This window comes from Corvus kubaryi, unplaced genomic scaffold (genome assembly GCF_017639235.1).
Source record: "Corvus kubaryi isolate FWS band 111438036 unplaced genomic scaffold, C.kubaryi_AGA036_p1.0 133, whole genome shotgun sequence".
NCBI lineage: Eukaryota > Metazoa > Chordata > Aves > Passeriformes > Corvidae > Corvus > Corvus kubaryi.
The window spans coordinates 156,566-181,710 of NW_024580667.1; the positions used below are offsets into that span (position 1 = coordinate 156,566).

A 25,145-nucleotide genomic window follows, 5' to 3' on the forward strand; every position below is an offset into this window, starting at 1 on the left:
TAACAGCAATTCCCAATTGTGTGTAAGATTCCCTCTTCAAAAATCCATCTGAATTCTCACTGAGCACAGACAGCAGGAACTCTCAACTCGATCAGCATCTTGAAAAACAAGATCCTTATTCAAGGCTCTAAGCAGAGATTTAACAACCTCTTAGGGACTCTCTTCTTTTAAAAATCATTCAGCCTGGCCCATTAAAAAACTTTCTACTAAACTTGCCTCCTTTGGCATAAAGCACCAGTGATTTAGTTGGCATTGTAAAGATTTACTATGCACTTTTCCTATCTTATTAGAACCAGTAATGGAATTCACTCTCTTGAATTGCTTTGGCTCTGAATGCACAGTGCTGAAGAGGATGACATCCAGAGGTTGCATTCCTGTCTACCTTTCATTTCAGCTTTATAACTGGAGCAAGTAAATTTCCTTAAACCCTGTGGCTTCTAAATCAAAGGAAAATGCATTTTTAATCTCTCTAGTATGAGAAACCCTAAGAATTCAGCAGCAAGGTTATTAGACCACTTGATTAAAAGAAAATTAAGAAATTGTCAGAAGCTTGTAGATAGATGTTTCTTAACAAAACTTGTTTTTTATATAATTTGTTTGTTTGTTGCACGTTTATAAAAGAAATTAAAAATAAACCATCCAATGAATGCTGTGCAGCCCACGACCCTCCACAGAGCTGATTTCTTGGCTGGGACAACCCAGCCTGACTCCAAGTTCACAGAAGTCAATGGAGAGACTCAGCACCATCGGCAGGATGGAGCTGATCCCAAGCCAGGACAGGAAACTCGGAGGAAACATCAGAGCTACCCTGTTTGTTGCCTTGAATATTTGTTTAGTGTTTTGGAATTTACTGACTAAAGCTGCATGGAAGAAACCTGGCAGCCAGAGCCTTCTGCCAAGTTGTGTTATTTTGGTTGTATCAGAACTCCTGAAATAAACCCAAAAAATCCAGCGAGACTTTCGTGTTCGTGCCACAGCCTCCTTGAACTCAGTCCATCCAAATGCTCAGGATGAGCCTGGACTGGCAGAGCTGCTGCAGCCTTGGCTAGAAAGGCAATATTGTGCTAAGAACACGATGCACCTGGTTCTCCTCTCACTTTACATCCACCTCATACTTCTGTAGCCCATTGGATACAGTGCATCCAGTTCTGAAATACCCCAGCTTGGAAAAAGTGGAAAATTCAACAGGTTTGCTTCGAGCCCAAGAAAAAACTCCCAAAGGTTGGATTTCTTTGAGTGGTCACCATGATGTATTTCCTCTCACTTAAGCATGAACTGAACGCCTCTTCCATCAATCGACTGGACAGAAGCATCTTGGGTTCCACATCTCGCCAGGGGTGCTTTGTTGGCTAAAATTGTCACAAAAAATACACTTTTGGACCTAAAAAAACAGGTCCAAAGAGAAGAGGAGGGACACAAAAAAAGAAGCCTATGAGTTTGTGTCCACGAGGAGGGTTAACACAAACGCTCCTGATTGTTTCTGTTGTTTATGAATCTCGACCTTCAGAAGAGCTCTGAAATGTGCTGTCTCCTAAAGATGTTCCCCGCCGATATGACACACACTCTGCATTGTTTCACTGCTCACAGGCATTAATATCCCAGAGGTAACCCACCCTTCTCTTAACGGCTGGTGACAGGTCCAATGGCTGAGCAAAAATCAGTTGGAGGAAAGGGAAGTCTTGTCGGAAACGAGATTAATCTTGTAACGAGTGTTCAGCCCTGATAACCCATCTGTGCAGAGAACTGCTTTAACTGGAGGGCAATTAACCTTCACCTGACAAGCTCTGTCCAACCGTTATAAACAACATTAAAGGCACAGGATCCCCCTCGTTTTCCCTGCTTTACGTAGACTAAACAATCGGATTCTCAATTCCATGAAAACAGCAGAGGTAACGATGCCTTGGTGACAAATCGCAGGGAAATTTTTTAAAAGGTAATGCCTACGTGGAAATAATGTGAAAAATGTCTTTGGCCACTACTTTAGTGAGTTGATCTGATTAGTAAAAAGCAACAGTTTTGAGCGCTTCCAAGGGAATACCTGACGCATGAGGAAAGCTGATGTGAGTATGCCAAAGATTAACAATAATAAAAACTTATGCGAGCAGATAAGAGCTGACTAAACCACATCTGAGGAACATTGCTTTCAGGACAAAGTGTGCATTTCCCCAGCACCCCTGTGAGCCCAAAGCCAGAGGGAAACTTCCTAGAACTTCTTCCCCCATGGCCTTGGGAAAATCACTTGTCATAACCAACTTCCAGCTTGCAGAACCCTCTGGAGTATCTGGGGTTTTGGGTCAGGTGCCCACAGGACCAGCCCTCCTGTCCCACAGCCAAGGGATCTCCAAGGGATGTGTTCACCATGGTCTCTGGAAGGGCCTGGGAATCCAGCTTCAGATTCCCAGCCTGCAAATCCAACCTCAGATTCCCAGCTTCAGTAAACCCAACCAGATTCTCAGGTCACAAATACAGAGCACAACGCGAATTCAGCAGTCTGAGGAGGTAACTGAACGTGGGATACTCTTCCCTGATGAAAAGGTGGGATATAAATGAAGCCAAAACAGCAAAGGACTTCTCAATTCTGCAGGGAAAGGCCAAGATACCCATTTCAGTCACAGTGGCAGAAACCTGGAATGACTGCAGGGGAATCACTGGCAAAACAACACAGAAATTTTCGTCTGAACTCCTGAATAACTTGGGTGAAAGCCTGGCCCCAGTCAAACCATACTGTTGACTTCATTTTGGCCAACTTCACTCCAGGTTTCATAAATCCTCATTCATCCTACTCATGTGCCTGAAACGAATTACCCTGAAGTTATGATTAGCAATGGAGGTTTTCTGTCTTTATTTCCTTTTCCTTTGCTCTGAGTTTCTCTCTTCCTTAGCAGAGCTTCAAAAACACAGGTTAGTCATGGTTTTATTGCCCTGCATCGTGAGGCAAAACTCCTGTTTCAGTCATTTTTGCTGAATATGTAGAGCACTGTGGATTGCAGGAGTTGGCCATGGATCTCCAAGATCTGCAGAACATGCCCTGAACTCTTTGTTGGAGAAGTCCAACACAAGTGCTACTGAAATGTATATTTTACTTGGAGATGTACAGAAATAAGGAAAGGATTCAGGCAACAAGGAGCTGGAGGGAGGATGCTTGTTTTTCATCTGATAAAATGACAGTGGATTTTGAAGCATCCTGATTTCCAATATTATAAAATGCAAGGGCACTTTTCCTACCACTGCAGAGAAAAGCTCTGGTATTTCATAGTCCAGAATAACAGCATTGGTTTGAAATTTATTACACCACCAGATGCATTGTACTGGGGCTCAAGCGTTTAAATTGTAAAAGGTAGAGCATTACCTTTATATGAAACAAGAAGGGCTTAGATCTTTCCAGTGACTTAGATATTAACAGATAGGAAGTTCCTATTGAAAGCATTTCCTGTATTGGTAGTCCCTGATTTTGGCAGCTTATCTGGGTAGGAAATGAACGCAGGAAGTATCTGTCTACAGACCCTTTATCATCAAGGTAATTGCTGTGGCAGCATTTTGCTGTTTATCAAGGTAATAAACAGAGAGTCTAAAAAAAGATGTTTTTTCAGCTCTGAAGAATGAGGTTTAAAAAAACTCCTGCAGTTCTGCAAAACCTTCCACGTAGAATTAAGGTGCTGCTGCTCGTTGTAATGAGGGATTTGTCAAACAAAGCATTTCCATTCTCCTGGGGGTTTTTTCTCCACTTGTGGCACTGTGTGTCTGTCTGCCACTCTCTCCTCCCTGTTCAATCAGGCAGGTAGCTTTAAAGGGGCCTGCCACTTCCCGAAAACAGGGATCCACCCCTTCCTGCAGGTATTTGCATAAAGCCAGTCCCTGTCATCTGTTGGCAGCACACACCTTTGACTAAGCAAGTCAGCTCCTCTCCCAGGGTGACAAGGCTACGCCAGCCTGGTGACACCACTTCCCACCCACCGCTGGAGATACACACTCCAAATACACACGCATTGCAAGGGGAACACATCACATCCTAGGCATTCCTTCCACTCAGTATTCCCAAAAGACCATTTCCCTTGTCCACTCTGAGTCCCCCAGTCTAGCCTTAAAAAAAAAAATCACTATTACTCATCATTCTTTTTTAACTTTTCATGTTCAATGACATTCTTAGGACAGTAATTGTCAATTTATTCATTTTACTTTGAAGCAAATTTGATAGTGGTAATTACCAGAAGTGGTAATCACTGGTTCACACACAGCAGTTACTAAAAACCATCATGAATATTATTTATTTACCACTAATATCCCTTTCCTGAAAGAAATGTCCCATCTTTCTCTGTGCCTAGTAAAAATTGGTAACCCAGTGCCTAAGGATGCATTTCAAGGAGAAAGCTAACGTTTGCAACCCAAATCTCACCAGATTTCCTAAAACTTCTCCCTCTCTTCATCGTTATAAATTATTTACAGGATTATAGAGTCCTTCTAAGGGAGCAGGAATAAATTGATGGACACAGCCTTACCCAGCCTCAGGCAGGCTTGGCTACAACATTTAAAACAACCCCTCCAACCACAAAGACATCCATTCACTAAGGAAAGCACTGATGCCTTTTTTGCATAAGTTCTTCAAAGTTTTCCTATCTTTGTTGATGCTTTGTTGATTTTCTTCCCTAATACAGAAATCTATCTTATATATACACATCTATATATATGTATATCAAGGACAGCAGGGTGGCTGTATAATTATCTATCCAAAACCATTAATTTTTCAAAGATGGATCTGATAAAAATCCCATTGCAGTCAATGAATTGATTACCCTGACAAGGTTTGGCACTGCATGTGATATTTTCTACTGTATCACCCTTATTTTGTTAAAATTCATAATACAAGTGATACAAAACCAACTTTTTTTTTTTTCCTTTTCTGAGTTTCTAAGTAATTCTCTTCGTTTGATTTACAAACTTGCATTATAAAGGCGACTTCTTCCTGAGTAAACAGCATTAGATATTTTTATTGAATTATAAAGCATCACTTGGAAAAGAAATATCTTTTTTTGGCATTCGTATTTTGCAAAACTACTTCTGTGTTTATCTTTCAGTAAGTCATTCTCCAAGAGCACTTGTTTCTTTTAACATTATTTCTGAAAGGCCTTTTGTAACACGGGGAACTTGCTGAAAAACATTTTGTTAAGGGATAATGTAGTTCTTGTTCAGGAAGAACAAACAAATCAACAAACTCAGACAGTCAAACATATGCATTTTCCAGCTGTTGTTCCTTGCCTTGGGACTTAATTCTAGAAAGCAAAATCCTTATATTTCACTTCGTTTTGGCATATGAAAACACAAACCAAATTGAGTTAAATGACTGCTGATTAAAAGCAAAAGAAAACAACACAAAAATCCCCCCCCCAAACAACTTCTGCTCATTTCTGCCTTGAAAATTGCACATTTGAATTTGAGTCAGAAATACTGCTTTACCTGGAAATAATTATAGCTCTCATTCTACTGCCTTTATTGGGACAAAACCTTCACAAAATTGGTGGGAAGTTTGGATTAAGGAGTGGAGGATCAGGGGAAGTGCTTTAAGGCTCTGTTGCTGTTGTTGCCTCTGGTTCACCAGAACGCTCAGGTGTGTGCTCAGCTTTAAATGTGCAACATCACCAAAGCCAATGGAAGCATTTACAGGCTTGAAGTCAAATATGCCATTGGATCATCTGCTAACTGAGATGAGGGGAGAAAAAAAAAAAGATAATAATCTTTATAATTGTTCTAATGCAAGGAACAAAAGTACAAATTACTGGATCAGCTCTGCTGGACTCAGTGCAGATGCAATCCTCTAAACAAAGCCTTAAACATTTCCATATGCCAGGAACAGATTTATTTCTTAACTGTCTCCAGCTTTCAGAAGCATTTGAGTGACTACTTAAGAGTTTCTAAAAGAAAGTGAGAGAAAAGTAATGCTATAGAGACAAGCACAGAATAGGATTCCTCAAAAAAAAAATTAATCTTGCCCCTATATTCTGCTTTAATCAGTGCATCCACGCCCTCTAACCTCAGAAACCACAAAGATTCTCCTGTCCTTTATCAAATACACAGACCTTTCCTCACAGAAATTGTAGATTCCATATGAACATCACTGTAGAAAATAATAATAAAGAGTGGATGTGAGCATATTTAGGTGTAACTTAAATGTCCACAAGTATAACCAGTAAATCATTATAAAGTCAACTTAATGAAGAGTTTTTCAAAGAATAAGCACAATGGCACTGGCAGGCAGAGAAACAGAGCAAGGCTTGAACATGGCAAGGAATTAGAATTCTGGTTGTTCTTGTCTATTTAATGTTCTTTCCTCCACTGTGGGATGGATAATGGGAAAAAACACCAAGATGACCTCCAGGACAGCTATTTTTACTTCACCCCAAGGTAACACTTAAATAACTTTTGCTCCATTCTATTAAAAAAAAGCCACCAAAACACACAAAAAAGACTGGTGCCTAATTCAGACGTTCTAGAATTGTATTTACAGTAATGAGCGTGATTAATAAGTACAAATAATTGTACTTATTTGATAAATAAATCAGCTTCAGTGCTCTGCACTTCTCTGCCACTGCAAGTGCTGTCAGATACCACCTGAGCCATAGGGGCACCTGTCAGCACTGAAACTTTCACTCTTAGGAGACTTTTTCCTCTTGAAAAACCACATTTTATCCTTCAAAATGCCAAAAAACGTAATGGAGAGTTCAGGTGAGTGTGCACCAGGTATTGGGATATGAAATATCAACCTGAAATCCCAGCTGGGGAGGCACCTTCTTGCACCACTCTCACAGTTTCCTGTGCTGCCCTATCCCTGCTCCCCATCCAAGGGAGAGATCCCTGGCCTGGGCAAGGATAGCCCAGTGGGAAAGTCAGGATTAATATTGTCCATCCATGTCAGAGCCTGGGAAAAAGGCACTGCTGCCCCATCCTCCTCCTCCTCCTCAGGAGAAACCTCCCACCGCGGCGCTTTCCCCTCCACGGGGAAAAGGGAACAGGGGCCAGCAGAAAGAGGGCACGGGATGAGGAGAGAGTGATCCCCTGGGAAAACCACGCTCAGGACATCAAACCCAGCACCCAAAAACCCACACCAGGGTTTGCCTTCCCAGACACCAGTGAGCCCCAGTGAAACCAGCCCGGTTTCTCCCGAGCCCCAGTGTCCCAGGGGTCCGTCTGCAGGTTGGTGAGAGGGGAAGGATGAATCAGACACCCTGACTGGAAGGTCACCTTTGCACATGTGAAGGTTCTGAGAAGTCTCTGCCCAGTTATGAACAAATACAGAACCATTCACATCCTAATTCTGAAATTGAATGACTCCACAGCTTCCCTGAAGAAAGGAGTGAATTCCCAGAGATCCCAGATAAGGCTCTCCGCTTTCCTTAACCACACTGGGATAGCTGGGCTACCCACTGCCAGCAGACAAGCCCTTATACTGAGTATTTATATTATTAAATATTATTAAATATATTTATAACTGTTCAGCAAAAGCTAAACAAGCACCTGCCTGGCCTTCAAACGGAATTTCTTTATTTCAGAAACCCTTCAGTTCCAAGACTTCTTTATCCACTCCCTATAGAAGAGGAATTGAAAATCTCTGGACTGTCTCAGCCTCATGCCAGAGCACATTTCCTGCACCTCGAGTACAAAGCACCTGTCATTTCTTTCCAGTCATTTCACATTTTGCACTTGCATAAGTAAAACTCTTGCTACAGCATGCAAGAATTCATGCTGAGCCTTCCCAGCACCCTGAGCAGCAAAATCCTCAACACTTTGGGTTTCCTGAGACCTCCTGCAAGATTCACACTCCAGATGAGGAGAAAGAATTGTACATTCTTCCACTTTGCTGAGTACATTGCATTACCAGGCTGTATAAAACAGTTCTCTCAGTGTAAGGTGGAGGTTAAATAATAACCTAATAAATGAGATACCATTTAACAATCTTCTATCCTACTCAAATTCAGCCAATACAAAATATAAAGGAAATAAATAATAGGAGTTACCTAAAATGCAAACAGCATCCAGTCTTGTGGTGCCATTATTTTTGAAAATAAATTTCGCATCAATATTCTGACTGATAGGAGCAAACCCAGCATTAAAACCTCAGTACACAGCCCTCCTTTTAGCCAAAACTTGACTCCCTGAACCTCAAGATTTTCATAAAGTGCCAGTCATGTCCTGTGTGCTCTGAAATGCATGGAAAAACCAAAGGGAATTCAGTTTCAGGAGCTACTTAGCATTTAATAGATGCTGGCCAGCAATGCAGAGGAGAGTCAGATCTATGTCTCTATTGACAGCCCCATGAAAACATCAGTGATTGCAAACAGAAAAGGTTCATTATACTTTTTAATCATATTGCCCTCAGGCAAGACTGTCAGATTCCCAAAACTGTAACAAAAAGCATCAAATGGTCTCTAAAATGTAAACACTGGAGCAGAATTTACTGAAAAATCCAACTGCAGCCCTATTTATCCAACAGCCAGGCTATTCCATATCCCTTATTAAATCTCTGACATAATTAGAAAAGTACAGAAACAGACAATGCCACGAAGAAAACAAATACCTCAGTCCTGAATCTGATAACACCTTGATCCCAAACCTGATAATACAACATCGCAGAGTCCTCCCTGTCCGTGCTCTCCATGTAAAATTAGTTTCACTACCACGAAGCACTTAATTACCGTTACATTCTGCAATTAATCACAGCTATTGCTCTGCTGGTAACTGCTGTCCAGAGAAACAAAAACTAGACAGACAGATAGATTTATTCAACTTTCTAAGGGACCCAACACAAAAAAACTCAGCAAAGCCATTCTTAAAAAAAAAAACAAACCCCAAAACCAACAAACGATGCACCGAGATCAAGTTATGCACCAAGAAGAGACTTTTATTGTCCAAAAGATTAAAACAAAAAAACAACATGCCTGTGAGATCTTCCCGCCACCATTAAAATAACATTCAGAAAGGTCCCGAGTTTAAACTTAAAGAGTTTTCTAGAAAAGCACATAATGAAAACCTGCATTAGAGAGAGAAACAAGAGCTGGTGCCTCTCCTTCCCGCTCGCTAAAATTTGTGTCCCCATCCGCAAGAGAAACAGTTCAAAGTATCCAAAAGTTTAGCGCTCTTAGGAACCCGGTTTTTCCTTCCAGTGCACACCCTCTCCCCTCATGGCAGTCCACAAACACATCCAAGTTGTCTGAGGGATACCTACAAGAAATTTCAGAAGCTCTCACAAAAGGGCTTCGCCTATGCAATCCACACCACTGAACAGTGAATTTAAAAAACCCAATTTTTTTTCCGAGTTTGAAGTTTTTAAGCCTTGCGGATGGTTGGAGTAGGAAAAAGGAAATTTACTAGGCAGTACAAAGGAAATCTTGTTGTCCTCTATTGTGGCAGTGGGGGTGTTGCCCAATTCTAACTTATCTAGGTTGATAAAGGAAACCAAAGAACACGCCAGTGAAAAAAAAATTCCAACAAAAAAAGGTACCCCCTCCTTACCTTAATAGTGCTTGCCATAATGTGATCAAGATTATTGATCGCTAATAATTGCTAATAATAATTATTGCTTCGCTCTGACCAGAAAGAAGTTTTGATGAGGTTGTTTAGAGCGGATGAGATTGTGCTAACTCTGGGAAATGAAGTCAGCCAATGGCAGGAAGAGGTTTCTATTGGTCCTGGCTACTGCAGCTCGAAGAAACAGGATATTTGGGAGTGAAGAGATAAGAGTCCTAAAACAATGTTGTTTTTCTTGATGATATGTGACTAAATTTTTTTTAAATTTTTTTTTTGTTGGGTTTGTATTTTTTGTTTTTTTTAAACAAGAAAGTCAATTGCCCGTGGCCGCCTGGGCAGGTGTGAGCTGATGTGCAGTAAGTGTGACAGGCCACTTCGGGGCAGGATGCAGATGTCAGATGCAATGGGCCAAATTCAGCAGTGGTTTGATGCAGGCTGTTCACTGGGGAATTGCTGATCCAGGGCCAAAGCCAGGCTGGGTATAAATGGGTGTAACTCCAAATATGTTAATGAAGTCTGGCCCTGCTTACACCACGTCTATATTTGTCCATTAACCTCATTCCTGCATTCCTGAGCTATTGACACTTTCCAGCCTATCTGATTTAGCACTTTTTTTTTCCTTAAAGAAGAAGCAAATAGGTTGGAGATAATAATTTCTTTTTGATGTCTTTTTCTTACTGAGGAGAGTAAGTCACAAAAAGACATAAAACTTCAAAAGCAGATGCCTGAATGCCATAAACAGTCTTAAATCTTCCATGTTCTTCCCTTAATTCACAGCTCTATCCATGCATGGAGCTGAGATGGTTTCACTGGTGATTCCTTTCCTGGTTAGAGTGTAATGGCCATTTTTTATTCAGTGTTGTATTTTTATTTGTCCTTTTGGAGCACTTGCCTGTCATGGAGCACCCCAGAACTCCCAGCTGTGCAAACAAAACACATTCCCTGTCCCAGGCCTTTGTATAAGAGAACTGAACTTAAAAAAAAAAAAAAAAAAATATATATATAGGAAAGGCAAAGTGCTTCCACAGTGCCAGCCAGGGTATTCCACTCAGGATCCAGGGCTGGCACAACCCTTTCACACTTAGGAGCCTCACAACGTTCTATGTTTTCATAAAAGATACAATTCCTGGTGTCAAGAGATTCCGAGCTTTCAGCCTGAAGAGAAAAGCTTGAAAATAGAATCCTTAAAAGTGGAAGGAAAAATCAGAACATGCCAGAATTTATTTATTTTTTAGAAACCAATTTTAAAAAGCTGGTCCTACTCTAACAGGTTTGTAATTTCTCACTGCTCCCTATGACAACACCCAACCATGTTGGACAAGTTGCCTGGAAGATAATTCCAGCTGTACTAAGGTCCTGCCCTCTGACCAGGGACTCTGGTATGGCAAAAAGAACAAGAAATAGTGAATGGCTTGTTGCAGCATTATTTAGTGGAAGCAGATGACCTCACCCTCTCCCAACGCCGCCTTCTCCTGCTACTTAGGAAAAAAAAAGGAAATGGGAGTGTTGTTCTGTAGCTGGTGGTGACTGCTGGCATTCAACACACAGTTTTTCCACACAAAGACAGCCCAGAGTCCCAGTTCACTTTTCCCCTCCTATCCTGACCCAAAAAAGGTGAAATGAACTTTTCCAGAGGTGCAGACAGAGTCCCTCAGGCACTTGTCCTGCAGGTGCTGCTCCATCTCCCCCAAAGCAGGGCAGAGCAAAGGCTCATCCACCCTCTCCTGCTCATGGGAATGGCTCAGCCATTACCAGGTCCCAGGAAAATCTCATTTCCAGGTGTCCCATGGGGACCACAGAGTTGGGAATCCCTGGATGCAACAGTGACAAACAGAACCACTAAGGTGGGAAAGAGCTCCAAGACCATCAAATCCAACCTTTGGGACACAGGATCAACTCCCTGCACAAGATCAGCTCAATTTTAGAATTCACTTTAAGGAGCTCTGGTTTCTTCCACTGTAAAGATGATTTTTGGTCGCTTTGGAGCAGTCTGGAGTCAGCAGACTGCCATACAATATTTTATATTCTCCATTAATTGGTTCATATAGAAATGCAGTGTTACACTGCTGAATGTGCTCTTGCAGTCTACATCCACCAAATTACAGTGCTCCTGCAGAGTAGGTAACTTTCCTATTTTCATTATGAACAGTATGAAAAGAAAGCAATTTATAGTAATTGTATTTCATGGGGATGTTGATTTCCTCCCTTTTCATCTCCAAACAATGAGCAAGACAGCCAAAAGATTAGAACCTTTCTCTTGAAATTTCAAAGCATTGTATAATGTTTCAGTTGGGTGACTTCCACTCCAGTTAAGCCCCTGGTATTTTGGTTTTTCCTCCAGTATATCGAGAGGTTGCTCCAGCTCCAGCTCCCCAGTGGAGAGGATCTAACAAATTCATTCACAAGCAGGTTTTAGTAATGATTCTTCTCCATCCCACCTCCATATACACAATTCTCCTCTTGGTTTACACAGGGATTTTGGAAGCATAAGGCACTGCTGAGCTCTATTATTATTGTATAAGTTTTACAGAGCCCACAGCCCAGTAAGGATTTTGCCATTTTAAACTGGCACACATTCTGTGCCAAAGAATCCAGTGAAGTTTATTTGACTTTCAAACTAATACCCACAGGCAGATTTCTGAGTGCTTACGCTGATGCCGATCCAATTGCAAGCAGAGCCTTGGTATTGTGAGGCAAGGAAAATATTGGGTTATCAAATCACCATCATCCAGTTGCAAAAGAAAAAGAGTACAAACATTTTTACTATTTTTCTCTTTTTTTATTTTTTTTTGAGGTTAAAAAGAAAGAAAAAAGGTTTTTATTATGTTAGGCAACTGTGTTATTGTCTGAAACAACGCTCTGTGAGTTTGAAAAACTTTGTCAACAAACAGAATAAAGACACCAAAAAAAGTATTAAAAATCCATACCAAATGCTCCCCTCTCTCAAACTTGTCACCCAAATTTGTCCTGGGTCCTTTCTGCTGGAATATTCTTCTACCTTCAGCCTGCATCTGGAAACTACTGAGCAGCAAAATTCCCCAGCGGGTTAACACTGAACATGTGCTTAGGCGTCTTGATCAAAGCAGGGGGGTTGCACATGCTTTAGAGTTACAGCTGGGCTTAAACTCTTTCCTGAACACCCTTAAACTCTGCCTGAAGTGCTTTCTACTTCTAGGACTCAAGAGTTCCCTCTTTAGAGAAGATCTTTCTAAACTGGAGATGAAGGATCCGCTCCATGCTGATCTAAGCCTGCTTAAACCAACAGGGTCCTGGACAGACCTGAAGATTTGGTCTGACCATGCAAAAGAATTGCTTAGAACTGGGTCCTAAAGGAAGAAGATGAAATTCCAAATAAAAACGAGTTGTTTTGCTTGTTGTATCCTTTCTAGGATGCACTAGAAATATGCTCAGTATATACATACCCACCTAAACACCTAAAATGTGTTTTACGTGTGTTCAGGTGAGAGGGACTTGTCACACAGGCATGGAGTGACAGGACAAGGGGAGATGGCTTCAAACTGAGAGTAGGGTCAGATGGGAGATTGGGCAGGAATTGTTCCCTGGCAGGGTGGGCAGGCCCTGGCACAGGGTGCCCAGAGCAGCTGGGGCTGCCCCTGGATCCCTGGCAGTGCCCAAGGCCAGGCTGGACATTGGGGCTTGGAGCAGCCTGGGACAGTGGAAGGTGTCCCTGCCCATGGCAGGGCTAGAAATTAGAAGATCTTTAAGATCCCTTCCAACCCAAACCACTCTGGGATTCTATGAAATATGAAGGAAATACATTGCAATATTCCCTATGTAAATAGATCTGTAATCCTTCTTGCTGTGTGGGAGGTAAACCAAGAACTCTGGGCTGACCAAGAGATTAGAGGCACACTCTGCAATGGTGATAATGTGAACTTCATCCCTTGAACTGTACAAACATCTCTGGGTAAATAATTGGCAAACTGGAGACACAGTCACCCTTGTGTCTCCAGATGTGGGTATTAAAAGAAAAGACAACAGAGGAGAGTGAGTTTTGTTCCTCTTGCCAACATTCCAGGTAAAAAGGAGGTTCTCTTCTAGGTAGAACCAGGCTACAAATCAGAAGAACTGCAGCACAATAAAAGAATTTGCACTGCACTTTTTGGAAGCAGACTTGAAGAAATCCAAGCAAATTAGGGCTACTTCATGCCATGCGAAGACACAATGGTATCAATCCTCTCAAAGAAATTCAGCACTTTGCTTAAATGCAGCTCCCAACACCAGTTTGGCCATGCCCAGTTTGGTGTGCAAGGGTCAAGTACACTCTCACCAAGCTCTTCAGCTGGACTGTCTCCCTTTAAGTCCCTGTATTTCACTGGCTCTGAAGAAAGTACCAGTAAATCTGCTCACAGAGGGGTAAAATCTCCCATCACCACAAGGAAAGGTCTCACAATTATGCTTTCAGCAGTGGCACAAACAGGGCTCAGGAGAGAATGGAATTCCACAACGTGCTTGAGGAGCTGCAGGATCAGCAGTTCAGGGATGATGGGCACTGCTCCCCAGACCCCCTGGTCCCCTGACTCTGGGACTCTTGTGCCTTTGGGGCTGATGCAGGGACCTCTTCCTTCCATGCCTGAGTGGCTCTGATGCAGAACTAGGTCTGAGGGCAGAGGACAAACTCCATGCTGGGAAAAACGGGATCCAGTTCTGGGATGGGCTCACACCCACTGACCCATGGCTGGACACGTGGAGGTCAGCTCCAGGTGGAAGGCACAGTGAGGGGAGTCAGGCACTTGCATTCCCCAAAATCCAAATACCACATGGAAGCCAGCAGTCCATAAAGCCATGTAATTAAAATAATTATCGCTACCTGATCACAGGGACAACAAAACTTGCATCCCACAAAAAACATCCTCTCCTCCAGGGCTGCTTCCAAGCTTTTGTACCTCTCAATTCCCTGCCTGCCAGGCCTTGCAGCACAGAGGAGGAGCAGGGAAGCATCCTCACTCATGCCTTTCCCTGTTCCCTGCCCTGTGGGCAGCCCTGTGGTCACTAGATGGTGCTCCCTGCTCCTGGAAAGGAGCATCCTCCACACCAGGCGGTGAGCAGCTCTTCCCCAAGGCAGCACTGACACCTTTTTCAGTTAAGAGAATACTTTAACAGAGACAGGTAAAGGATTTTTTCCTGCTGCCCTGGCACCCACCATCAGTTCTGCACTCAGGGCCGGTTGTCCTTAGTGCATTCCCACTTTTGCTTCCCTTCAGCTGCTCCAAAGCATTTGGACAATTAATTCCTTCATGACTCTTCCCCCATCCCCGCCTTCCTTCCTCTCACCATGAATTCACTCACTGCCAGAGTTGAAAACTTGTGAGAGAACCTGATTTGGGGACACCTTTTTTATTTAACATTACTTCACAGAACAAGAGCAGTCAAGAATGGGTTGTTTTCCCATGGAAAAAGCTTTACAGAAAAGAAATGCTGGAAGTTTTCAAAGTGAAAATCAAAGTACTTCATTTACCAACTCTTACCTGTGACCCAAGCTACTTAAGATTTTACCAGCCAAAATATTTTTGGTGGTTACACCACTGTTTGCCCACCTTTTCTGGAGACCAGCTATAGTCTCTACATAAAACAAACATCACAAAACTGGGAAATGAAACAGAAGCTCTGTTTAGATGACACTGGAATTATTTTCAACAGTCAATGCATGTCCTTGATAACAGGGAAGTCCTGACACTCGTTTGCAGATAGGAATTGAATCCCTATCTGCTGAAGGGGGATTCACCTCATCAGACTTCAAGGATTTTAAATGTAGGCATCAGAACTACTCTCATTCTCCGAGATTTCTGCAATTCCCAACACAACCACATTCATAATTTTGTTCAATCTCATCTACAACTCCTACTTGAAAAAGACAAGATGAATTTCACCTTTAAAGTGTTTCTCTCTCTCCATTACCTACAAAGGGAACCTCTGCTATTCCCAATTTTTTAACAGCTATTCCCAATTTTTTTAACAGCTCTGCTTATATGGGATAAATCTCACCTAAACGTTCCTTTTTTCCTTAATTTCCCACCTCTGAAATACCAACAGCTGTACCACCAATTGCCAAAGGGGTGCTGTGTGGATTGATTAATTAATTGATGAATTAAAGTACACTGAAATTTTCAGCTCAAAGTTGGCACTGCCATGAAAACCTATTCAGTTTATGTTTGATGCTCATTTAAAGCTGGTTGTGACAATGATAACGCAGGACACACAAAAAACCCCCAAACAAGACAAAACACCAAACCAAAATACTTCAAAAAAGCAACTTCTCTGCAAGGAAAAAAGAAGCAACTGTGAGGGCAAAGGCCAACATTCTTCCTCACTTTCTTCCAAATGTTTTAGGTAATTTAAACTGAACTATAAAATAGTTTGAAGCAGTTATTAGACAGTGTCCTTCAAAGTCCCATCCCTGGATGGATGGCCACTGCACACATCAAATATGTCTGGAATATTGGATTTCTACCCCACATTAGAGAGGCTGCTCCAAGATTTTCATCAAGAATGGAACCTATTAAAGTGCCTCTCACATTCTGTTGTTTGGGACTCTCTGAATATTGCACTTCTTTGTTAGTGGCTGCGAACAAGAAACAGATGTGGAATATCCGTGTTTGAAACTCAGTGACCCCAAAAGACCAGGGCTAACCCAGATCATTCTTAAAAACTGGGATCTGCCACCCTTTGAGCACCTTGAGGTGCATGCCCACACTCAGGGATAACCCCATCCCCACTCCAGCAGACACAAACAGGAACCCTCAGCACTGTGAAACATCTTTATGCTAATTATGAACTCAGGTGCAGTTCAACATTTGAAAAACAGCAAAAAAGGGATTCCCAAGGGATTCCCTGTCAATCTTTTTCCTCAGTGTCAATCAGCCTATTTCCACTCAGACAGCTGCCCTCCACCAAAGGGGAACTCTCTATTTTGCCATAAGATTCAAAAAAATAATTAGAAATTAAGCACTTGGGAAGTGTGATGTTACATCTTCCAGGAATACTCCCAAGACCAGGCTGTGTGGTCCAAAAAGGATAAAATTCACACATTTCTGTAACTGTCTGATATTTCTGTGTCTCTCTAAGATCCACTAATACCATATGCCTTGTGAGGAAAAAAAAAAGTTGAAAAATCACTGTTAACTAACACTGCTTAGCTACACGGTTTTGTAACAGTTACAAAATTAAATTAAAAATATTGATCACCTTGGATCTGTAAGGCCTGGTATCAAATACCAGCCATTCCAAACACACAAGAAATTCCATGTTAAGTCCTACCTGATCTGATTTCCATATTTCCGAACCTCAGTGCATCTAGAGAAAGACATTTCCAACAGCATATAAGAAAATGAGATTATTATCTTTAAAGTACTACAGTGACATCAAAGGACTTGGCAACAATAAACCAAAGTATTTTCTCCTGGGGACTACTCATTTACTTTAATGGATAAAAACTGTGGGCATTTAGAAAAAAAACCACTGAATATAGTGAATTGCCAAGTTAAATCTAACTCAGAGGTTTTACAGACCTGGGATTTGTCTTGATCATCACAACCTTTTTACCCACATCTAAAGCACTTCGTAGGTCACAGAGTGCTTTAAGAAATAAATAAGAATATAGTATTAAGAAATAAATATATATGAACGAAAATGAAGACGATGTCCTGCTTCCACTGACATGGGTGGCAAATCTGCTTTTGCTGCAATGGGATCAAAGTTTCAACAAAATAACACATTATCAGAGTTTTCTGCAAACTGGAAATTCAGAGTTTTGGAGTGCTCTAAGTAAATCATGTTACAAGGCACAAAAAGTACTGCCCAATAACAAAAAACGGGCAGAAGTGGAAACAGGGAGGGAACCAATAATTGATAGGATTTAATGCATGATTTAAGGCTGGGGAAAGAATCCCTAAAGCCTTCTCCTACTGTGAGAGGCTTGCCAGACATGTGTGAAGAACTTGCTACAACATGTGTGTCGAATTACCTTGGTGGCCCGTGACTTTCCCAACAACCACTCACAAGGAGCTGGGATCCAGTAGAACAGGAATTAAATTCTGTATGCAGCGTTATTCCATGGAGTGGGGCACTGATTCTGGCAGGATCTGTGTTTTGGGCCTGGACCAAGAAAATGTCAAACTTTTCATGGCAGACACCTGCATGGTGGGTCTGCATCTTCATCTCTATTTTCACTGAAAGGTGGATTTTTAAATTGTCCTGTCTGGATCTGTCTTTGAATCACTTGATTTTACTCACGCTGGAATTAGCCCAGAATTTCTCACAGTGCAGGATGGTGACTGGTCCACAGAAGAGATTCCTGATTAAAACATTTGTATCTAAATTTCTACTGCATTTCCCCAAAAGGAGCAGTGGAAATCTGGACAGGATGTCCTTGAGGAAAGCCTGTCCCATGATGTCCCTCCAGTCAGATTTGAGGATCTCGATGGAGGGGTGATCCTCTTTTCCCCCATGAAGTTGTAACCAGCATCCCACACACAATTCTATCTGAACAACCCAGACAATGAAGAAAGGCTGCGAGAGCTGGGATTGTTCAGCCTGGAGAGGAGAAGCTTTGGGCTGAGCTCAGTGTGGCCTTGCAGGGCCTGAAGGAGCTGCAGGAAAGCTGGAGAGAGACAATTCCCAAGGCATGGAGGGACAGGAAATGGGGGAATGGTTTCCCAGTGCCAGAGGGCAGGGCTGGATGGGAGATTGGGCAGGAATTGTTCCCTGGCAGGGTGGGCAGGCCCTGGCACAGGGTGCCCAGAGCAGCTGGGGCTGCCCCCTGGATCCCTGGCAGTGTCCAAGGCTGTGGGAACCCAGAGTGCTGAGAATATTTCTCTGCCTGTTTTGAAGGGGTTTTACCCCCCTGAACAACACTGTTTTAACCTCCAACCTTGGAAAAAATTACCAACGATCAGACAGGAATTAGAAAATGCAGTGGTGTGAATTAGGTGATAGACTACTATGTAGGATTGTCACAGGGTGAAAAATTTAGAGGTTTTGGGCTTCTCTTCGTAGCAAATAGGTAAGAGTAAAAAAGATCAAAATGGAGGATTGTTGTTGTTCTCTAAACCTTCTTCTTCTTCTATTACTCCATGTTCTGCAGTAAAAGTAGTTTGTGATAATTGGGTAGTAAATTCCGCAGTTCCTGCCCGTGTTACTGAATAATTGGTAGAAAAGTGAAAATAATGTACCTTTTTAGTAACCATTGGTTAAATTATCTTTAAAAGGCTGTGTAAATCTTGATAATGAGAGCCTTCACTCCCACTTTCTGTGCTCTATGCTGTACCTGGGTCACACTAGTGGCTCTATTCCTCTGATAAAACTTAATAAACAACTATCTGGCAGCATTGAAACTCAAGGAAAAGTCTCGGTTTATCTTTGAAACTCCTTGCAAGGACTTTTAGAAAATTCTCTCCCATCAGGAGGGATTTGATTTATGGCATGGTACAGTGTCCAAGGCCAGCTTGGACATTGGGGCTTGGAGCAGCCTGGGACAGTGGAAGGTGTCCCTGCCCATGGCAGGGGTGGGATGAGATGATCTTTAAGGTCCCTTCCAACCCAAACCATTTTGGTTTGTAAGTGGCAAATAGGTCATGATGGTAGGGCAGAAAAACATGTTATTCATGCCACTGTCATTTTATTTTTAAGATCTGGTATTTAAAAAAAAAAAAAAAAAAAAAAGAAAAAAAGAGAACAGGAAAGAAAAAGTAGAAAAATTTTCCTTAAAGTAACCAAGAGTTATGTTTTAGTTAAGTGTTAATATTTCATAGCTTTTCATTCCTAGGTCCAACAAAGGACACTGCAGGTACCTGTGATGTATCACTTGGTGACTGTAATCACTGGATTTCTTTTTAATGATCTCATTTTGGGTTTGAAAATAACACCACAGACATGAACTCCAGTCCTGCAAAGACTCACAGCTGGCTTATCTTTACACAACTGAACACTATGTTCTCACTGAGTTCAGTGAAGACTACATAAAATATAAGGAACAAATTTATGGATGTGGTTTTGCAGGATTGGGACCTTATTTTTTTGAATTTTCACTTTTTACGAGATGTTTCATTATAGCTGTAACTAAGCCTGTGAATGTTCCTTCACACCCCACAGGCACAAATGGTTGAAGCCACTGGTTTGTATGTCCAGTGTGGGTCAGTCACCTGTGAGATTTATCAGAGTTTTTTTAGGTGATTTAAAGAGCAGGTGAAAAAAGTGCAGAAAAATTTCAGAAAACCTGGACTTTCCTGCCTGATGTGGAAAATAGTCTTCAATGGACTTCTTTCAGAGATGAGTCTGATAAGTGTCATACCATGAATACAGGAAAATGCCACTTGAAAAATACTCCTGTACAGATGGATCAACCTTCCATCCAGAGCTGCCGACACTACTGATAGTGCCAGGACTGCCTCAGGAGTTTCTCAGCAGATCAGCCTGTTTTGCCAACTAAACACAGGTATTTAGGGTGGCCAGGTGGTTTAACACCCGAGCACTCAAACACAGAGCTCCTTCCCCTCCAAGGTTCTAGACTTTCCAAGACCTCTCACCATATGCATCACTTCCATCACAGCTCAGTGAAACCGTATTTATTTATGGGCAATGTAGTTATTTGCCAAAGAATGTAGTTTGGGGGACAGCTGAAGACATTTCTTAGCTCAGGACAAACTTGCTGGGTTGCTCTGGCCTGATCAAAAACAACAGCAGGCTTTGAAAACACCAGGCATTCCCTTGAGCTGGCATTTTTAAGTGGTTTCAGGACACTTGTGAAAGCAAAGGAAGGAAAGAGGATGATTCCCAAAGTTTTCAAGGAGGGAACCCCCAGTCCTTTGCCCACAGTAGCCCAGGACATGCTCAGGCACAACACTGGGATCATCTCCATCCCTGAACTTGCAACACAGCAGTGCCAGGAGAAGATTCACCACCAGTACCTCCCTCCCCAGCTCAACCTCCCACTTGCTCCTTAATTCTCCTGTGAGAAGCGGGACAGAAGGAATTCCCAACACCAGAACTACAACGTGACACTCTGTCAGACACTTTCCTGAACCAGAACCTTCAATCCCAAACCTACCCTGGGTCCTGCACATCGGCAGCCCCAGGTCTGGGCGTCAGGGACGCTTTGTTTGCCATTGGAATATCAACAGCACACGGGAATAAAGTTATAAAGGAGTGCATTTCCCTCCAGGTTCTGTTTGTGCAGGCTTTGTGAAAGCCAACCATGTGCAGAACCAAAGCATCTGCCAACATCACAAGCAGGGTCCAAGCAAGTCCATCGGGACACTGCCAGCCACACAGCTCTCTCCACCAGGGAAGAATTTGGAATGCATTATTTGACACAGAACCATGTAATTGCAGAGTCAAAAATCAGAGTCAGTGGTTCTCATCAACTGCCAAGAAGTGGGGTATTTTTCTGGCTTGGGCTTCTAAGAGAAATATAAAAAAATGCAACAGAGTTACAGCAAGGCTGACGTTACTCAGTTGTCATTCCAGAAACTGTCCTTTAAAAAAAATGTTGCAGGGGATAACAAATAAGATGATATGAGTTAGTTCAAGTAAGGTTGGAAAACAGACTGCTTTTGCAAGCTTCCTACACCAAACCACAGAACTTTGTGCACCGTGAATATCCAAAATCATATGTGGCAATTTATGTTATTAATTTAAAGACTGCACAAAAGAACTCAATCAACTCTGACATTAAAATGATGATTTTTGTGTGTTCAGCTCTTAACAAACTGTTCAGCTGCTACAGGTGAAGATTCATGGGAGGGATTTTCACCCTCAGGTTAATTTTCTTATTGTGTGGGGTGCCTTTTTTCCTACACTTTTAAAAAATTTATTTATTTTAAGTTACTCAACCCTTTTAAAACTGGAACACCTACAGATTAAGATTAATCTTATGCATTAAAGTACCTCACGGAAATGATACACATAAATTCATGCTCTAACCACAGTGTTATTTCAGGCTTCAATCTCATGGTGATTCCCTGGGCAAGACACGGAAAGAGCCTCCTTCCCCAAACATTTAGAATATCCGAGGAAGGAAATGCAAAGGATACAGCAGGGTGACAAACATCTTTAGGCAGTGGGTAAATTAGGCTGCATAAAACAGATCATTAGGGATGGGACTTCACTGGGGGATGGTTTTCGAGGAGAACTGCTGACCAACAATATCAAAGCAGCAGACTGAAAGTGAAGGAAACTTGTGGTTTCTTTATGACTCGGAGATGAATTCTTTCATCAGATTAACCACTTCTGAAAGCATCCGGCGTGTCTGACACACTCGAGGGACAGCCAGGGTCTATTCTAAGGCAGTGCATGCAGGGCTGACTCAGGATAACATCCTCATTCAGGAAGGACATTTAATTTTAGATTTCACTCTAAGCAGATGCTCAAGCCCCACTACATTTGGTGAATTTTAAGCTTATCCTCAAAGTCAAGCACGTGCTTTGGCTACTTCCTGAACCCAAGATCGGTAGGCAAACACAGGCAGAAATACATGGAACTGAAGATATCAGTGGAAGAAACAAAAACCTCTGATGGGGAGCTAATAAAATGTTAATTATTATACAGAAAGTTTCCAGAAAATGAGGAAGAAAACCCAAGTGAGCAGGACAAGCAGAAAAGTGGTCTCCGACCCAAGGTCCTGGGGCACCAGCACCTCTCCAGGTCCAACCCTAGGAGAATTACAGCTGGGGGCATGGATAAAAGAAAAATCCATCTCTGTTTCATAAGAGCCAGGCTTATGAATTAGAACATTTTTTCTGGAAAATGTTCAAATTCCATGCAGGCTTGGACATGGAATCACAGAATCATTAAGGCTGGGAAAAAAATCTGCAAGATCAAGTCCAACCTTTGACTAAACACCATCTTGTCAGCTGAACCACAGCACTGAGTCCTCCAAAACTCTGAACTTCAAGTAATCAAGTGCATATAGGTCAGAAGAAAAACTCCAAACACTCCGGATTTGGTGACCAATGGTAGAGTTGGAAATCCAGACAAACATTCAAGTAAGTAGACAAATTCATCAGAAATTGATATGGAAACAGGAATTAGTCATTAGGGAATTAGTAATGAGGGAATGGCCTTAAGCTGAAGGAAGGAAGGGTTAGATGCGATTTTTAGGAAGGAATTGTTCCCTGGCAGGGTGGGCAGGCCCTGGCACAGGGTGCCCAGAGCAGCTGGGGCTGCCCCTGGATCCCTGGCAGTGCCCAAGGCCAGGCTGGACACTGGGGCTTGGAGCAGCCTGGGACAGTGGAAGGTGTCCCTGCCCATGGCAGGGGGGTTGGAACCAGATGATTTTTGAGATCCCTTCCAACCCAAACCATTCTAGGATTTTCTGATTTATGGTCTATCAAACATCCACAAGCCAAAAAAAAAACCCAAACCAACCAACAAAACAGAAATGTGTTTCTTTAAATGGTCACTTCAGATTTCTTTTGCTCTAGAAGACAACTTGGGATGCAGAGAACCAATATCCACCCCTGGCAGTGTGAGAAGAAATACTAAGAGACCACTCCAAGCTGTGTCAGGGCTGTCTGTGGGTGGGCCCAACCCAAGTGAAAATGAAGCCACCCAGGTGAGCACAAAAGCAAAATTTCTCCTCCGCCACCTCTACACAGGAGCTGTCACTGAACCTCCGCCTTTTGGTGGAATTTGTGATGGATTTGTAATCTAATCTAGTAATAGGCAACCTAATATCCTACAAGGTGTTGGTCTCCTTGTGAGATTCACCTTTTATGAACATCAACCTCTGGGAAGGATGAAGCCATTGTTCTCGGCTTCAGTGGGTTCCCAGAGCTTTGCTTCATGGAATAATAACAAAGTACAAAGATATTTGCAAGGATAAGTTGGTGCTATTTTTTATCAAGTGAAATCAATTCAGAAAATAATTAAGAAATGATCACACGTTTCTTCTCCAAGCAAGCAGGAAAATGTCTCTAGTCTGCCAAGAGATGCAATTAGCTGAGGGAAAGCAGTTTTACCAGGTTTTGAAGAAACACAACAGGATTCTCTGGCAAAGAACGGAAATTGGTGGCCAGCAAATTATTTGGGGAAATAATCATGGAAATGACCAAAATTTATTTTAAAGGATTTGCTGGTGAGACAGAATATTTCCCTGCTAGCACAAGAACACAAACATTTGTGAAAAACTTAGGACAAAGTTAATGGAGGAAAGCTCAGAGTAAATGTTTTGAAGAAAACACTGTTGGAGGAGGTAGCTTTTTGTATTACAATCTCCACTTCATTCAACCTCCAGGAAAGGTCATTGATTTAATCAAAAGCTTTTTCTTCCCCCTTTGGTCAGACTCCCAAATGCACATACCATCAAGATCTGGTGCACAGAAATAATTTGAAGCAAATCTTCTAAAAAAGGTTTTGAAGATGCCTGCCAGTAGAACATTGTGCCTCACAGCTATAATATCAGAAAAAAGCCATTCAATTTAAATTAATATATTTGGCCAGACAGCTATATTAAAATTCTTGTTGTTTTTTCAGTTATAATGGTAGCCTGTGGTATGACTAGCCCTCCTCAAAAATCTGTGTAGTTATTGCCTTTCTCTTGCCTAGGGTGCATCACATGTTTTTGATTTGGATGATCTGCATTGCGCTACCTCATTAAAACAAACATTTATGCAAAACAAAGGCCGTGTATCACAGGGCAGGGCTCGGGAGCCAGCTTTGAAGGCTGCAGCCTTCCGAGAGCATCTTTCAAAGCAGAGCTTCCGCCGGCCCCGCTCCACTTGTGTTGAACATTTGTGGATGATGTCAGGCGCGCGCGGTGCCCTCCGAGTCCTGCGAACAGGGAGGCTTCAAAAGCGATGCTGGAAGCAGCTGTGGAGCAGGGAAGTGTCTGCTGGGGGAATGGGGAGGTCGGGGTTTCTCCTGTCCCCTCTCGGAGCAGCCGCCGTGCCCTGAGGAGCTGGAGGTGCTGGACAGCTCCGCTTCTCCAGGGCCACCGCCCCGGGACAACCCTGCCCTCTTCCCGAAGGCCTCCCACCCAAAAACCCAGGGAGAAACCACTTCCAGAGCACCCGTGCAGGGAATCAAGAGGATGTATTCTGTAGGAATTGTGTTCCCTGGGTCGTTTGCAGCAACTGCTTTCCGCTGAGGTTATTTTTGCCCTTAAAAATGTCTGGTTCCCTCCCACTGCAGGAGGAGAAAACTCCCTAATTTCAAAAAAGAAAAAGGATGCAGAGGGGCTGGAGCGTGTCCAGGGAAGGGAATGGAGCTGGGGAAGGAGCTGGAACACAAGTCTGATGAGGAGAGGCTGAAGGAGATGTGAGGGCTCAGGCTGGAGCAGAGGAGGCTCAGGGGGGACCTCACTGCTCCCCACAAGTCCCTGCCAGGAGGGGCAGTGAGGGGGGGTCGGGCTCTGCTGCCGTGTGCCAAGGGAAAGGAGGAGAGGAAATGGCCTCAAATGGCACCAGGGGAGGCTCAGGTTGGAGATTGGAAACAATTTTTCCCTGCCAGAGTGGTGAGGCCTTGGGATGAGCTGCCCAGGGAGTGCTGGAGTCACTGTCTCTGGGAGTGCTCAGGAGGAGTCTGGATGTGGCCCTTGGGGACAGGCTTTGGGGTGCTGCTGGTGGCACTGGATGGTGCTGAAGGGCTCTTCCCGCCTCGATGATTCTGTGATT

At 42.7% G+C, this 25,145-nt stretch overlaps 1 protein-coding gene across 14 annotated transcripts in view; it reads right to left on the reverse strand.

Annotated features, from left to right (window-relative positions):
* The window catches only part of ERG (ETS transcription factor ERG), a 135,230-nt gene that overhangs the window by 48,967 nt on the left and 61,118 nt on the right, over positions 1-25,145 (reverse strand). For 5 of the 14 annotated variants that reach the window (XM_042033124.1, XM_042033109.1, XM_042033098.1 and 2 more), the window contains exon 1: positions 8,567-8,590. The exons of 3 other annotated variants lie outside the window; for them this stretch is intronic. Coding sequence is in view for 4 of the 11 variants with exons in the window: in XM_042033119.1 (XP_041889053.1) it covers positions 8,567-8,617 (51 nt within the window). In the remaining 7 variants the exon portion in view is untranslated. Of the gene's footprint in view, positions 1-8,566; positions 8,641-9,214; positions 9,300-9,501; positions 9,642-25,145 lie in introns of those variants that run through there. 6 more of the 14 variants (XM_042033115.1, XM_042033078.1, XM_042033153.1 and 3 more) reach the window with 6 other exon arrangements.